A 13,822-nucleotide genomic window follows, 5' to 3' on the forward strand; every position below is an offset into this window, starting at 1 on the left:
TTTTTAAAAGTTTGAAATTTACCAAGTACTATCACTAATGTTCACATTCTATATGGGAAGAAAAATCAAATTGACAAAAAACAGATGATCAATTTCGTTGTCTTCTTCGATATAAGTATAAAATGCCATGGCCTAGCTACAAGTTTCATTCCACTAGTTCCAAAACGGATTTTATTAACATATTTCACGAAATAATTTAATTTTTTGTTACCAAAACTATTTACATATAATTAACTGAAATCCATTGACACCATAACTATATTCAACAGCGTGAGATTGATTATGACATGGTTCCATGCATAGGGTTAGTTTAATAAGTACTACTCCATATGATTACTAATTAAATTATGATATTTGTATCAAATTGGTTACTCCCGTTAATTTCACAAATTATTGTGTTTTTCCGATTTGTTTGTATATATAGTGCAACCCCACCAATAGCACCCTTCTCCATCAATAGCTTATAGTAGCACCACAGCATTGAAATACATATGTATTTTTCAATAGTAAAGGCCACGTTAAATGCCCCAACTTCCATTTCTCTCCCATTTAGCTACCTTCTTCATCATCACCATCTCTCCTCAGTTGTTCCGAGTTAGATCTCTCCTTTAAAACCCCGCCACCAAATCCGAAAAAGACAATAATTGTTGCATTTACAAAATGTTCCCCTCACCCAACTGCAACAACTCCTTGCTCAAAACAAGCCCATCATTATCCTCACCATCACCATCCGATCAAAATCCTTACCTTAAACACGACAACATCCTCTTCAACTTCCCCTCTCCCTTCCTCGACGAGCACGAATCGCCCTTGGATCAAATCTTTTACCAAAGCCACCTCGCCGATCATCACAAGGTAGCCAACCCCAAGAAGTTGAAAACCGATCATGATCAGATCTCCACTCCTCCTCCGAGGCGGAGGAAGGCCGGGAAGAAGGACCGGCACAGCAAGATATGCACGGCGCAGGGGATCAGGGATAGGAGAATGCGCCTCTCTCTGCAAGTAGCTCGGAAATTCTTCGATCTTCAAGATATGCTCGGCTACGACAAAGCCAGCAAGACCATAGAGTGGCTCTTCACGCAGTCAAACAAGGCGATTAAGGAGCTCCACTCGCCTCCGCCTCCTCCTGCTCCGCTGCTGCCAAACAACAGCGACGTGAAGAGCGAGTCCGAGTGCGAAGATCAATCCGGAATCGAGGAGATCATCGCTCCCATCACTGCGGATCGGGCCAAGGCATCGAGGGAGAAGGCGAGGGCGAGGGCAAGGTGTCGGACGCGAGAGAAGATGATGGTGAAACGCCTCCGTATGTGTGGAAACCCTAATCCATTTGAAGGAGGAGTCAATTCGGAAATTAGGGTTTCTCAGTCGGACGTGGGAATGATTGATGACAAGTATTTGGGGAATTGTGAGTATCAGTGCGCAGTGTCGGATCCGAGTTTGGTTGGATTTATTGGGAATTGGGATGTGTTATCGAATTGCTTTCACTATTCGGTTGGGAATCATGTTTCTACTGCTGCAGGTAATCTTAACTCACTTTTCTCCTCGCCCACGCCAGAATTTCCATGATAATTTAGCATCTTTTTTTTTTTGTTTGTTTAATCTTGCTTTGCTCACCATTTGTATATTATTCAAGTATGGATTTCTGAGGAGTTTATATCTATCTATACAGTGCTTTAATGTTGTATCAATGGAGCATTACTTAAGGAGTAATTTAGTACGCTATAGTGTTTTTGGGGTTTCCTAATCATTACATGAGATGGATTTTTTGGAATGTTGGAAATCTTTGCTTGCTGAGTTTTGCAGGAATTATGATCAGTACTCATAATTTAGGTAACCTCTAATTAATGAGGAATTCAAGACATATACGTATATATATACTCCGCTAGGTATCTTATCATTATCGATTAGTCTTTTTTTCCGAATTATCTTTAGTATGATCATTCATTCTACCTCTTATTATTAATCTCATTAATTTTATAAAATGAAAATCAAAGCTCGATTTTATCAAGGCCACACAACTGCTGCTGCATTGTATAGCAGGAGAAGTTTATTAAATGTGTCAAATCGATAATTATGCATGATGCAGCTTTGATAGGTTTATTACTTTTATTTCCTGAAACGACTCTCTTTTGCTCAAATGTGAGAAAAAAAATTACTTGGAATCTATGTACTACTCAACCACCATACCTCATATTGTCTGTGTGCGAATAAACTACACGCTATATAAGTAATTGTTTAAATATAGGAACTCATATGGTACTGATTTATTGTGGAAGATTTAGATGTATATAACTAAATGTTGATTTGCAATTGGTATTGAATGTATACATTTAATTTGGATTCTGTGTTTTAGATCATTTTCCTGTACAATGCTTGCTGCAACTGATAAAATAAAATGCTGAAAACAGTTTGACTCAAATTCCTGATAAATAGTCAAATATTCCAATACAATCGAGTATGCAATGTACTACGGAGTAAGGACTTAATTAGCTGTTATATATAAGTCGATGTCGAACTACTATAGGTAATTTTCATTCACTAAACAAAACATTGGAGCTGAAGTGAGGCATTACATTAGTTTTTACTATATTAATTAGTAGATTTTCACATAAATGCAGGCAATTATATATATCTTTGAATTATAATATGTTTCAAATGATGTGACAGGTGCATGATGTTTATTGTTTACATTTTTAGAATTTAACCCAGAAAACTGTAAGGTTATTGATGGTACACTTCAAAAATAATGAATGAAATGGGAACCTCAGAGAATTGGTATAATAGTACTTAATTTCTAACTTAAATGGCAATCTACCGTGCATGGTGGGAAATATATTGGGTAACTGGAGATCGTTCAGTCTCTTAACTACGATAGAACCCCATTAAATTCAAGATATCCAACGAGGTGGACAAATTAATTCTTTTGCCTCCGTTAACAAAAAAAAATTTCTAGCTGGCTATTGAGCTCTACAGTGATTAAAAATTAAGTATTCATAAATGTAATAATATAAAAAGCATTATCATATGTAATACTATAAATTAAAGAAGCCTTGCCATGGAGGAAGCATTATCACTTATCAGGGATATTAATTAAATATGACAAAATGTAGTAGCTAGTGCTATAAATCATCAAAGTCATATATATCTCGGGCCTCTTGTAGAAACTCTTCATCAATAATTGGTTTCTCTATTAATTAACCTTCTGTTTGCCTAATCTTTGATTAATATGTCCTTAATAAAATAGTCAAAATGGTCCAACAACTATATGTGTTAAATAAATGGGTTACTTGAACACATGCCAAAATCAGTTGCAGATCGGAATAGTTCGATTTAACCACGGAAAATGAATAGTAGTATGTATTTTCCTGTATACATAAATGAGTGTGTATTTTTTCTATCACATAACGGAATAGTTTGATTCAACCACGGATTCTATCGTTATAACTCGTGTTTGCTGTGAGGATGGATTCTCTATTTAATTTCCATAATATTTCATGAGCATTCATAAATGTATATGTATACATACTGAAAAAATATGAAATGAAATAGTATTGCTCTTAGTTACCAAAGTACAGTATATATTTTGTTAAATATCTGGACATTCATTCAATTCTCTCATCATATGAAATTCCTGTAACTGCTGGTTGGATTCCTTTGGAGGTTAAAATGATTTTTATTTGAACAAAACACTATATAAGAGTTGTATGTATAATGTATGTTACCAACACACTATTCAATGGTCAATTAACATTTAAGTCGTAACCTCATAAAACTTAAATTGGGATCTCTTTATCTTATGTGGCACCAAAAAGTTAATAAATGCCATTAATTTTCTGCATTTATTATGAACTTTATTATCTGTATGGTGTGTGGACCAGTCAATATATAGAGGTATGAAGCAGTACTATAAAATTTTCCTATACATTGTAAATTGTAATAATGAATCAAATTTGGATTATTAACAGTATATGATTGTCATAAACATAAAATATAATTGGATGTACAAATTAAGAAGCACGTTTTTTTTTTCTTATACACAAAATAATAAAGTATGCACTCATTATATATTTCATCCATCCACTGCTGATAGTCTTAGTTATGTACGGCACAAATTTAAATGCAAAATTGATAAGATATGATATTAATATCTAGAAAAATAAAATGATATGTGGAAGTATTATTAATGAAAAAATAGAAGAAAAAGAAAAAACATACCAGATATTACTTTGAAGCCTGTTTTTTTATAGATGGACCAAATGAAATAATATGACAATTGATTATTCACTGAGTGAGTTTATTCATTTATATATACATAATTAGAAAGGAAAAGAAACATTGATGACACATAAATTGCAATAAATATTGAATGGATCTAGAGCTGATAATATTGTACTACCAGGCTATGAAATCAAGTGGTTTATTGTGATTATGAGTCCTTTTCAGTTTGACTATTTATGTCCATTACCAATTTCGAGTGCTTAGCTAGTTTGATTAAATTGCCAATTGTTAAGCCTAATAGTAAAATAAAATCAAAGGTTGCGAGTATGAATCTTGGTTTGACAATCCACATAATGACCCATTTTCAATACTTGAATTTAAAGGAACATTTATTGGAAATTGAAACCCTCTCCCTCCCCTTTTCTTCTGCTCATCTCAACCTTACTTTAATAATTAATTGGAACATAAACTACAGCTCCCAAGTCACCCAATTTAACCCTTCACACACACACACATGTGTGTGTGTGTACTTAAGTATATAAAATTAGTTAGGCTGATCAACCCTATATTTGTCAATTTACTAAACAAAAACCTTCCATAAATTTCTCCTTATATCACTGCTCCATGCTTCCCCTTAAAATCCTTCTCCATCCCACTTTTCTACATTTCATGATCATGAAAGTCCCTCCTTTATTCCGTTCATTGCTTTGGCTTGTTCTCCTCTTACTACTATTTCATGAATTCTACAACTTCCAAATCCTCCCAAAACCACCAAGAATCAGCACCTCATCATCCTTAATATTAAGTCATCAACCGTTCAACACTCATAGAAAAGCATTGGCCAGCAAGTTCAACTTCACGCCGTTCCTCCACCACCACCGGAAACTTCCACCGGACCACCACACGCCTCCACCACCCGGTGATGGCGAGATTGATCCTCGTTATGGCGTGGAGAAGCGCCTTGTACCTACCGGCCCAAATCCTCTGCACCATTAATTAGTCCTATGCATGACCAAGTGGTCTTATTGATCATGCAACAAAATGGTTAGTCACATGTTTTTTATTTTTTTCTTTTATTTTTAAATTTTGTCTTCTCTTTTTGAGATCATGAGAATAGTGATCTGGTTGAGTTTGATGTAAATTTTGATGATAGAATTTGTAATAGATATGAACTGATTCTTTATTTCTTCTTTTTTTGGGGCGTACTCTTGATTTTAATTAATTTCTACCTTGTAATGAATGAGAAATGATGAAACATATGAGTAGCTGTGACGGCACGGCATGAATGATAAATTGGACTTTTTGCTAACAACATAATAAGATATTAATTAAAGCGGTTGGTCAGAATTAGGAGCTTCTGATTACTTAGAAAAGAAATTACATGTGGTGAGCTGTGGTGTATGTCCTATTACCCTAATGCATGTTTCCTGCACTTAATTCTTGATACAATCTAATCCTAATTTCCTGATTAGTTAAGGAGATGTAATATAGTTTTCTAACTTTCTTGATTAAGTAATGGTGGGCGTGTTTTTATATGTTTTTATATACTTTATCAGCTCTGTATTGACCATGATTTAGCGCTTTTATTTTTTTTCCCTTGTTTTTCACGGAAATATGCATTATAACGCTCATTCACACTCGGGATTCCATTGTCAATGCAAATAAAAATTAAGTAGTATAGTGGCAATAATATTATGATTAGAAATTAGATTAAAATAGTATTATACCAAAGATGAATTTCCAAAATGTGATATTATAGGAATGGTAGAAATGTATGCGAAGAAGAATCAAGACACAAATCTGTTGCGTACAAAAATACGTAAAATTGAAATTAACTTCGTATACATTAATAAATGGAGTATTTTTAAGTCAAAAGGATATTACTTTTGTGGGAGAAAAAAGGAAGCACAAATGCATATTAGTATGACCGAGGGGGCATGCGTTTAAACAAACAACATAAGTTGCAAATATACTCAAACTTTTCTTTGATTTCGATATTGTGTCCCCTACACTCTATATATTTATACACCATTGATAAATTTCTCATTTTACCATCAATAGGTGATTAAATATACACACTTTTACTTAATAGTCAATTTATCACTTGATATATCAAAGAACGTGGCATGAAATTTATCGGTAAGTGCCACTGCCAGCATGTTGAAAACAAATTCGAGATTTTGATGGAGAATTGGAGATAGTTATTCCATGATTCCATCTACATATATTCATCCACGTTATTTTACTGACATTAATTAATTTAATTAATTACGCAAAAAGAAACTTAATCTAGACATCTAGTTTGAAAAACGTCAATGCAATTCATCCGAAAAATAAGGGGAAACATAAAATAAAGTTACAAGGAAATTCCGGAGACATTTTGATTTTTGAAGACATATATCATGAAGTCCCAAAAAGGAGAATACAAAGTTTGGGGTACAAATACGTTCGAAATCTTGATCATGTACAAGAAACTGCCATTTCTTGACACATTTGAGGGATTTTACCCACCTTCAGATGGATCTCTATTTGACTATTTGATAAGGAAAGGCTCTCTGGCAGTTCGGCCGTCTGGTTAACCGTCCCATTTCCATCTCCGCCCAGCTTCCTCGAGGACCTTTGCACGAGCTTGGCTTTTTTTCGCCTCGTCCTCAACCCACGATCTGCACAAAGAGCTCCAATAATGCACCACTAGGGACAGAAAAAAAAACTAACTGGTTGAGCCATGTGCACAAATTATTACCTCAATATACGCAGGGCTTCTATTTCAGCTTCCAATATCGACTTTGCATCGATCAGTTCTTCATACTTTGCCTGCAGATCATGCCGTGTTTCCTGTATGCCATGCAGCTCATCATCGTACTTGGCCTTCTCTACAGAAAGTATTTCAGACATTTCTGTTACTTCTGCTTTTATGCTAGAAAGCAACTGTTCCTGGCATTCCAAAGCTGCCTTCTGCTTAACCAATTCAGCTGAACCACTCTCCTGAGCAATCCTCTCCTCTTCCAAAGCCATAATGGCTGATCGATACTCAACTTCCACTTCCAAGCCACGTTTTCTTTCTTTCTCCATCTTTTGCTCCCAATACTCCTTTATGTCGCCTCTCTCTAGAATTTCAGTCATCAATTCTTTTAATTCGATTTCCTTTGCAAGTTTTTCAGCTTCAAGTCTAGATATTTCTGCTTGTATGAATTCTGTCACTCTTCCGCATGTCAGTGCAACTGCGGCCTGAGCCTTTGTGCATGGTTTGCTTGGTTGGAATCGCCTGCTCTGCCCTGTGAAGAACATAATTTAGTCATATCAATCTAGCTGCAATTACACACAGCAGATGAGAGAGATTACATATGCTAAAACGACCTATATTTAGGCGACGAGATTCATTCTCATACTAACCCCTAAGCCAATATGTGTATACAGGCATAGTCATTTAATTTATTTTCTCAAGGATGTCAGTTTACATGCGTAAGAAGATGAAGGGGGAACCAAGAACGACGAAATGGAGAAGAGAAATTACCAAAAACTCCTCTTGTTATGCTCTTTCTATCAGCTTGATAGTCCGCAAAAAGTTCTAACAACGCATCAGAAGATATCTCCTTAACATCTAGAAAACCAATGCTCCTCCTTGCCATCTGAACTGCAAAAAAAATCAGATTTTTAGAGAATCAAAATAGCAATTTGATATCAGCATACAATTTTATGTGAGAAAACAGAGAAGGATAAAGTAACTAGGAAGAAGTCTTCTCACCTCTTTATCGATCCCAGCCACAACATCATACTCTATTTTTGCTATCCAAGTAACCAGATCCTGGCGAGATATGAGCCTATCACAGCAAATGATAAAGTGTTGGTTACAATAAGAACTATGCTTGAGCAGAGGGGGCAAGCCGGCCAGGAAGTTTGGAGAGTGATGAGGTACCTTTCCGGAGAAAAATAGGAAAGTTCTTTGTCTCCATTAAGATTTGAGCCATGGTTTCCATCTGATAGTTTGCTTCTAATAATACCGGCCTCAGCTAGAGCTACATGCAGGTTTGACATACAATTCAAACAATGTTTCTTACAAAAGAATTCACTAAAACAATCAATTTATAGACTCAACTAAACCTTACTTTGAATATGTTCAAAATCAGGGTCCTCAACTCCCACGTCATCAAAGGCGGTAATTCTAGATCCACAAAGTGCAGCAAATGGATTCAATCGATGTCTCCGACTCCTGAAACCAAAACCAAAAGAATAACTGAATAAGATAAAGAAAACACAAGTACTAGAGTTATTTGATAGTATTCAAATTGTGTTTAAAGGATGAGTTTACACCTCTCCAGCTGTGAATTTGCACGCACTAACCACCGTGCATATTCTCGTCTAGTACATAATTCATCTGCACTAACAGAATCTTCGATAATCTGTACACCTTGATCGAAAGAGCAAGAAGCAAACAGAGAACTGAGAAGCTTTACAAGGCATGTGAAAGATATATTAAGGGAACAAGTATTACTAGCAATATTCTGGCAAAACTTGTGCGAAACATGTGTTTGTGTTGATTATCCAAATGAATTCAAAAGTCTTACTTTAAAACCAAATGGAAAAGATAAACTGTACTAGCATCTTATTCCCATGGAAAGTGTTCAACAGTGAATCAAGAAACTCAACAGGAAGCAAAGGTAAAAACAGAAGTTATATTCTAAAGCTTTATCTTCATGAAATCTGCTGTGTAATCTGAAAAGGTAAGAATGACTTCACACAAAACAAAGATAATCCCCAGGAAAACGAATCCTCAAAACAAATATGAAGTTGAAGTATCCAACGCCATGATGATAAACCTTAAGAAGAAAAGGAGAAGGCTTTGGAATTTATATGGATGGCATTGGAAATGGGAATTACTATAGACTAACATTCTTCATTGCTAGCACTAGAAATTATCAGATGATCAATAGTCCAATCACATTGCACAAAGAAAGAACTGTACAAAACATACTTAACTATAGAGAAACATTCAGTAGAGTAACTGTCAGGATCGAGCTCATTTTTTCACATGCATGAGAATTATCGACTTCCCGTACTTAGTCAGTAGAAATGTCTGAGTCCACCCTTCAGAGACATGTACACCATGTTTTATTGTCCTAAGGCCTTGAAGAGGCAATAAAGGGTGTCCACAACATATCATTCTCTTATAAAATTACTCACATACGTATAAATCTGCTCACATCATAATTTGACTAGGTATTACATATATAATAAATACAAAAATTCCATTTACCTATTTACATGTACTAGATAGGTTAGGAATCATAAGATTTACACTGTGTGCATCCAATATCCAATGTCTCTATACCCATTTTATTATGGGGTGACATTATCCACTAACTTGACAGCTAACATATTAGACTGCCTAGAGAATTGTATACCAGCAATTCTATATGGAAAAAGAAAGAATAGAAGAGAAGAGAAGCCTTAAATAGATGCTGCAAACCAAAGTTTTATCATCATGAGAGATCAACTGAAAAGTCACCTTGAGTTTCTTAAGTGCTGAAACAGCTTCTTGCTGAGCAACATCCACAGAACATGGAACTATGACTCGCTCAAGCTTGTGCTCTGCACAGTATTCAAGCTTATTTCTTGAAGTAGTAAATGCTGAGTGGTAGCTATAAATGCTATGGAAAAATAGTAGGATGAAGAATCACCACCAGATGAAGATAAGTATCACGTATTTCTCAATTTAAGTATGTAATCGTAATGTAAAACACTCGATCCTCCAAATGCTCATGACAACTTTTTTGAATTGCACTACAAAAGTAATACAGAGAATCAACACCAAAAAGTCACAAAATCACCTGTCGCCACAAAAGGATCAGCAAGTGTTTCCTCAGGCATCTCAGATTCTGCCGATGGCACGTCATCTTCACGAACTTCTCCAATTCCTTGTTCATCCTTGATGGTTAAAGAAGGCACCGAAAAGCCTTGTAGAGCACTAAGCGGACTTCTGAATCGAACACCAAAACCTGATTTGACAAATTGAGGGTTAAAACCGAGACAAATACTCACAACTCAATTACTACATACTAACCAAAGTCAACCGAAATCTAGAAACATTACTCAAACATTAACAAACCCAACCTTTACTATAGAACCAAAAATAGGCAAAGAAACCAAGAGATGCAACAACTGAAGCTCCAAAACCAACTACAGCAAATGTCCGCCAACCTATAAGATAAAAACACATTTCATAACTAACCCACAAATTCTAGATAAATTAAAACCAACAAGATCAAATTATCACCTCTCTTTTCAGCTATTTTCGGAGCAGGTTCCAAAACGTCCCAGCCATTGTAGTCATCAGGACTAACTTTGTCCCAAGAAACCCAAGAAAATTCAAGACTCGAGTTTTTCTCAGCCACAGAAGCTGACAGCGAAATGTGCCTAGGGTTTCTGCGCGTGATTAGCAGTGGGCTGCCGTGAAAGACGAAATTGAAGCGATTGTGTGATAAGAAGGTGGTTTTGGAGGGCAAAGAGAGCGAAATTGATGACATTGAGGAACACAACTTTGGGGGTTTATACGTTTCTCTCAACTTGCTTGTTAATTCATTTGTGTGAGCAGAGGAGGGGGATAATTAGATGGAATTGATGCTTGAGGGGGGCAGCAGAAGAAAATGCGAATCATGGAGTTGAGGGTTTAGGCATTTTTGGTAGAATAACCGAGCGTCCATTGATGACAACGTACGCCTATTTGCTCAACTAGGTTCGACTCGCTCTTTTTTTTCTTTTTTTTTTTTTAATGAGTAAAGGCTAAAAGTGATCCTTAACATATTACCATTTTTGATTATAAATATTATTTTTTGAATTTTTTAGTCTTGCACACATGGAAATTTATTTTGGTTCTCCGTCAATATTTTCGTTAAAAATTAACAGTCAATAAGTTTAATCCCCGTTTTAACCAAAATTAATATTTTAATTTTAATTTTTTACTCCATAATTAATTCACTAACTATTATTATAAATATTCTTTTAAAATTAGAAACTTAGAATTAAAATACTCTTTTAATTAATTTATTAACTATTATTATAAATATGCATTGCATCGGAGAAGAAATTGGCCCCGAAGGGAGGTTTATCGGCGCCGGAGATAGGCGGATGCGGCCGCACAATCACCAGGTAGTCAAGTGCCCTCGCTGCGACTCGCTCAACACCAAATTCTGCTACTACAACAATTACAACCTCTCGCAGTCGCGCCACTTCTGCAAGAGATGCCGCCGCTACTGGACCAAAGGCGGCGTCCTCCGCATTGTTCGCGTCGGCGGCGGCTCCCGCAAAACCAAGCGCTTCAAGCCTAAAACCAATGCCTCCTTCTCCGCCGCCACCGCCGACGAAGATGCAGAGGAAAAATTCACCGCGCAGAGCTCCAGCCTCACCACCTCCGCCGCCGCAGTCGCAACCGCAACCGCTCCTCCTACATCCTCCGCCGCGGGAACCGATCCACACCACGTCGGATTCCGCCGTGATGTACAATTTCGCCGACACGAGCTTCTCCAACGTGAATCCAATCGCAAACCCTAGCCTCGATCAGCAGCCGTCGTCGGCGGCATAGATCTTCGCGGCGGAGATGGAGAGCTTCACGGGGATGATGACGTCACCGGATGAATTGATGATGGGGCTCGACATCGCGACGGCGGAAAAGGCGGAGGGGTTGAAGATGGAGGATATTGGCAATGAGGCGCTGGATTGGGGGAGTGGCGGAGATCAAGGGCTGTTTGATTAAAAGAGTATTTTAATTCTAATTTTCTAATTTAAAACAATATTTATAATAATAGTTAGTGAAATAAGGAGTAAAAAAGCAGAATTAAAATGTTAATTTTGGTCAAAATCAGGATTAAACCCGTTGACCGTTAGTTTCTAACGGAAACGTTGACAGAGGATCAAAATGATCAAATTTCCATATGTGCAGGACCAAAAAAGTCAAAAGATAATGTTTAGGACGATCATATATGTTCAGGACCAATTTTGGCCTTTACTCTTTTTTAATTCTAAATCTCTCGACTTATAATTCAAAATCATTTTTAAGAGAAAAATTATTTACTACTACCTACGTTCCCCCAATATTGTCCCACTTTGACTCAATATTGTCTCACTCTCCGGCACTGGTTTTAAAAAATGTACTCTCCCTCCGTCCTTCATAATTTGTCACCATTTGACCCGACACGGGTTTTAAGAAATGTAATAGAAAGTGAGTTGAACAAGTTAGTGGCATGTGAGTCCTACTTTTATATATTAGTTTTATAATAAAATGTGAGTGAGAATTAGTTAGTGGAATATAGGGTCAACTACCAAAAATGGTAAAAGTGAAATGTGACAAATTTTTAGGGATGAGCGAAAAAAGAAATACTCCCTCTGTCCCACGTTACTTGAGTCACTTCTTTTTCGCACTCGTTTTGAAAAAATAATAATAAATAGTTAACGTGAAGATAAAATAAAGTAAGAAAGAGAAGAATATACTTAAGAGTCTGATAAGGCTAATTTCATGCATTGGTTATGTAGTGAAAAACATCACATTTCTGCTGGATCTAACAAGTTTTGTTAAGCCAGGTGTGTGTGTAGCGCTAGATCCAGGAGATGCTGGAGGAGGATATCTAGCGAGGAGCAGGAACGGAATCACGAGGAAAAGCTAGAGGAAGGAAGCCAAAAGCTGAGGGCAATCAAGTCAATCAATACCTCGCTGGGCCCCACCTCGAAGCTTATAAATAAAGGAGTGCGCAACAAGAATGGCAGATCGGTTACACTCCACACACAGTCACGCTCTTAGCACACACACTAGGGAAATGGGAAATTTGGGGTGGTTTTCGTTTTCGTGAATGACGTATCAGTGCACCACCGTCCCTTGAGGGCGAAGAAACAATTGTTCTTTTAAAATTTCTGTTTGGTACTCAGTTCCGTCTCGAACTTCACTTTTGGAAGTCGAGCTTGCTGTTTTTGTTGCTGAATCAGTTTATCCGTTCTATTTACATTTGATTTACTTTGATGAAGTTAGATTTCGTGTTGATTATTATGATGCTTGCTATTTTGGTTTGTTTATTTGAGATGTTCTCTTGAATTTGTTGCTGAATATTTTAGGAGATTCGAGAATCGTGGTATTGAAGTTGTGTTCGGTTGGATTTTTGTTCTGATGCTTGGATCCGGAGTGGATTTAGCATCCGAAGTGTGGATCTGAACAGGGGAGGTGAAATTTGTGCATGAAATTATGGGAAATTTTGTTCTGCCTGGTTTGCTTCGTCTAGCAGTTTAATTTCCGTCGTTGTTTAGTTTTCTGTTAAGATTATGCCTCCGATCTACATCTGAGTTTGTTTTTCTTGATCTCTGCATTTATTTGTGTTCGTTGAAGAAGATGAAGTCATTTTCAGTTGATGCTTTAGTTAGTTAGGCTGCAGATTCGATTCTGTCCGTACTTACCTTTTTCAGAGTTTGGTCCCCACTTGTTTTAATCTCCTTGGTCTAGATATGTTCGTAGAAGTCCCAGATCTAGTAGTTGATTTGACTTAGTTCTTATGCAAAATTCATTTTCGCCTAGATCTAGCAGTTAGCATAGCGTACTTTATTTCCAAATTCACTTAGTTAAATT

General features: G+C 36.6%; 2 protein-coding genes and 1 pseudogene across 2 annotated transcripts; 2 read left to right on the forward strand and 1 right to left on the reverse strand.

Moving 5' to 3' along the window:
• The first annotated feature begins 511 nt into the window (after nucleotides 1-511).
• TCP12 (TCP domain protein 12) lies at nucleotides 512-1,796 on the forward strand. The gene has a single exon (XM_048108683.2). The coding sequence runs from the start codon at nucleotides 661-663 to the stop codon at nucleotides 1,564-1,566; it is 906 nt and encodes a 301-aa protein (XP_047964640.2). The 5' UTR covers nucleotides 512-660; the 3' UTR covers nucleotides 1,567-1,796.
• Nucleotides 1,797-6,574: 4,778 nt separating this feature from the next.
• Nucleotides 6,575-10,899, reverse strand: LOC125216802 (SLH domain protein). The gene is made up of 11 exons (XM_048118574.2): nucleotides 10,493-10,899; nucleotides 10,330-10,416; nucleotides 10,047-10,214; nucleotides 9,725-9,807; nucleotides 8,530-8,618; nucleotides 8,325-8,428; nucleotides 8,135-8,234; nucleotides 7,964-8,039; nucleotides 7,733-7,847; nucleotides 6,962-7,493; nucleotides 6,575-6,881 (listed from the first exon to the last, which is right to left on the reverse strand). Exons 1-11 carry the CDS (start codon nucleotides 10,740-10,742, stop codon nucleotides 6,794-6,796), a joined length of 1,692 nt encoding a protein of 563 aa, XP_047974531.1. The 5' UTR covers nucleotides 10,743-10,899; the 3' UTR covers nucleotides 6,575-6,793.
• Nucleotides 10,900-11,280: 381 nt separating this feature from the next.
• Nucleotides 11,281-11,968, forward strand: LOC125210320 (uncharacterized; annotated as a pseudogene).
• The last annotated feature ends 1,854 nt before the right edge of the window (nucleotides 11,969-13,822 follow it).

This window comes from Salvia hispanica, chromosome 3 (genome assembly GCF_029641045.1).
Source record: "Salvia hispanica isolate PSC_SH4W2 chromosome 3, Shi_PSC_v1, whole genome shotgun sequence".
Lineage (NCBI taxonomy): Eukaryota > Viridiplantae > Streptophyta > Magnoliopsida > Lamiales > Lamiaceae > Salvia > Salvia hispanica.

Excerpts from the sequence above, each read along its gene's own strand:
- LOC125216802 (XM_048118574.2), bottom strand. The coding sequence starts at position 10,742 with ATGTCATCAATTTCGCTCTCTTTGCCCTCCAAAACCACCTTCTTATCA. Across the intron at positions 8,235-8,324 it reads TGATTTTGAACATATTCAAA|CTCTAGCTGAGGCCGGTATT; the intron begins GTAAGGTTTAGT and ends ACCTGCATGTAG. Across the intron at positions 7,848-7,963 it reads TGGCTGGGATCGATAAAGAG|ATGGCAAGGAGGAGCATTGG; the intron begins GTGAGAAGACTT and ends TTTGCAGTTCAG.
- TCP12 (XM_048108683.2), top strand. The coding sequence starts at position 661 with ATGTTCCCCTCACCCAACTGCAACAACTCCTTGCTCAAAACAAGCCCA.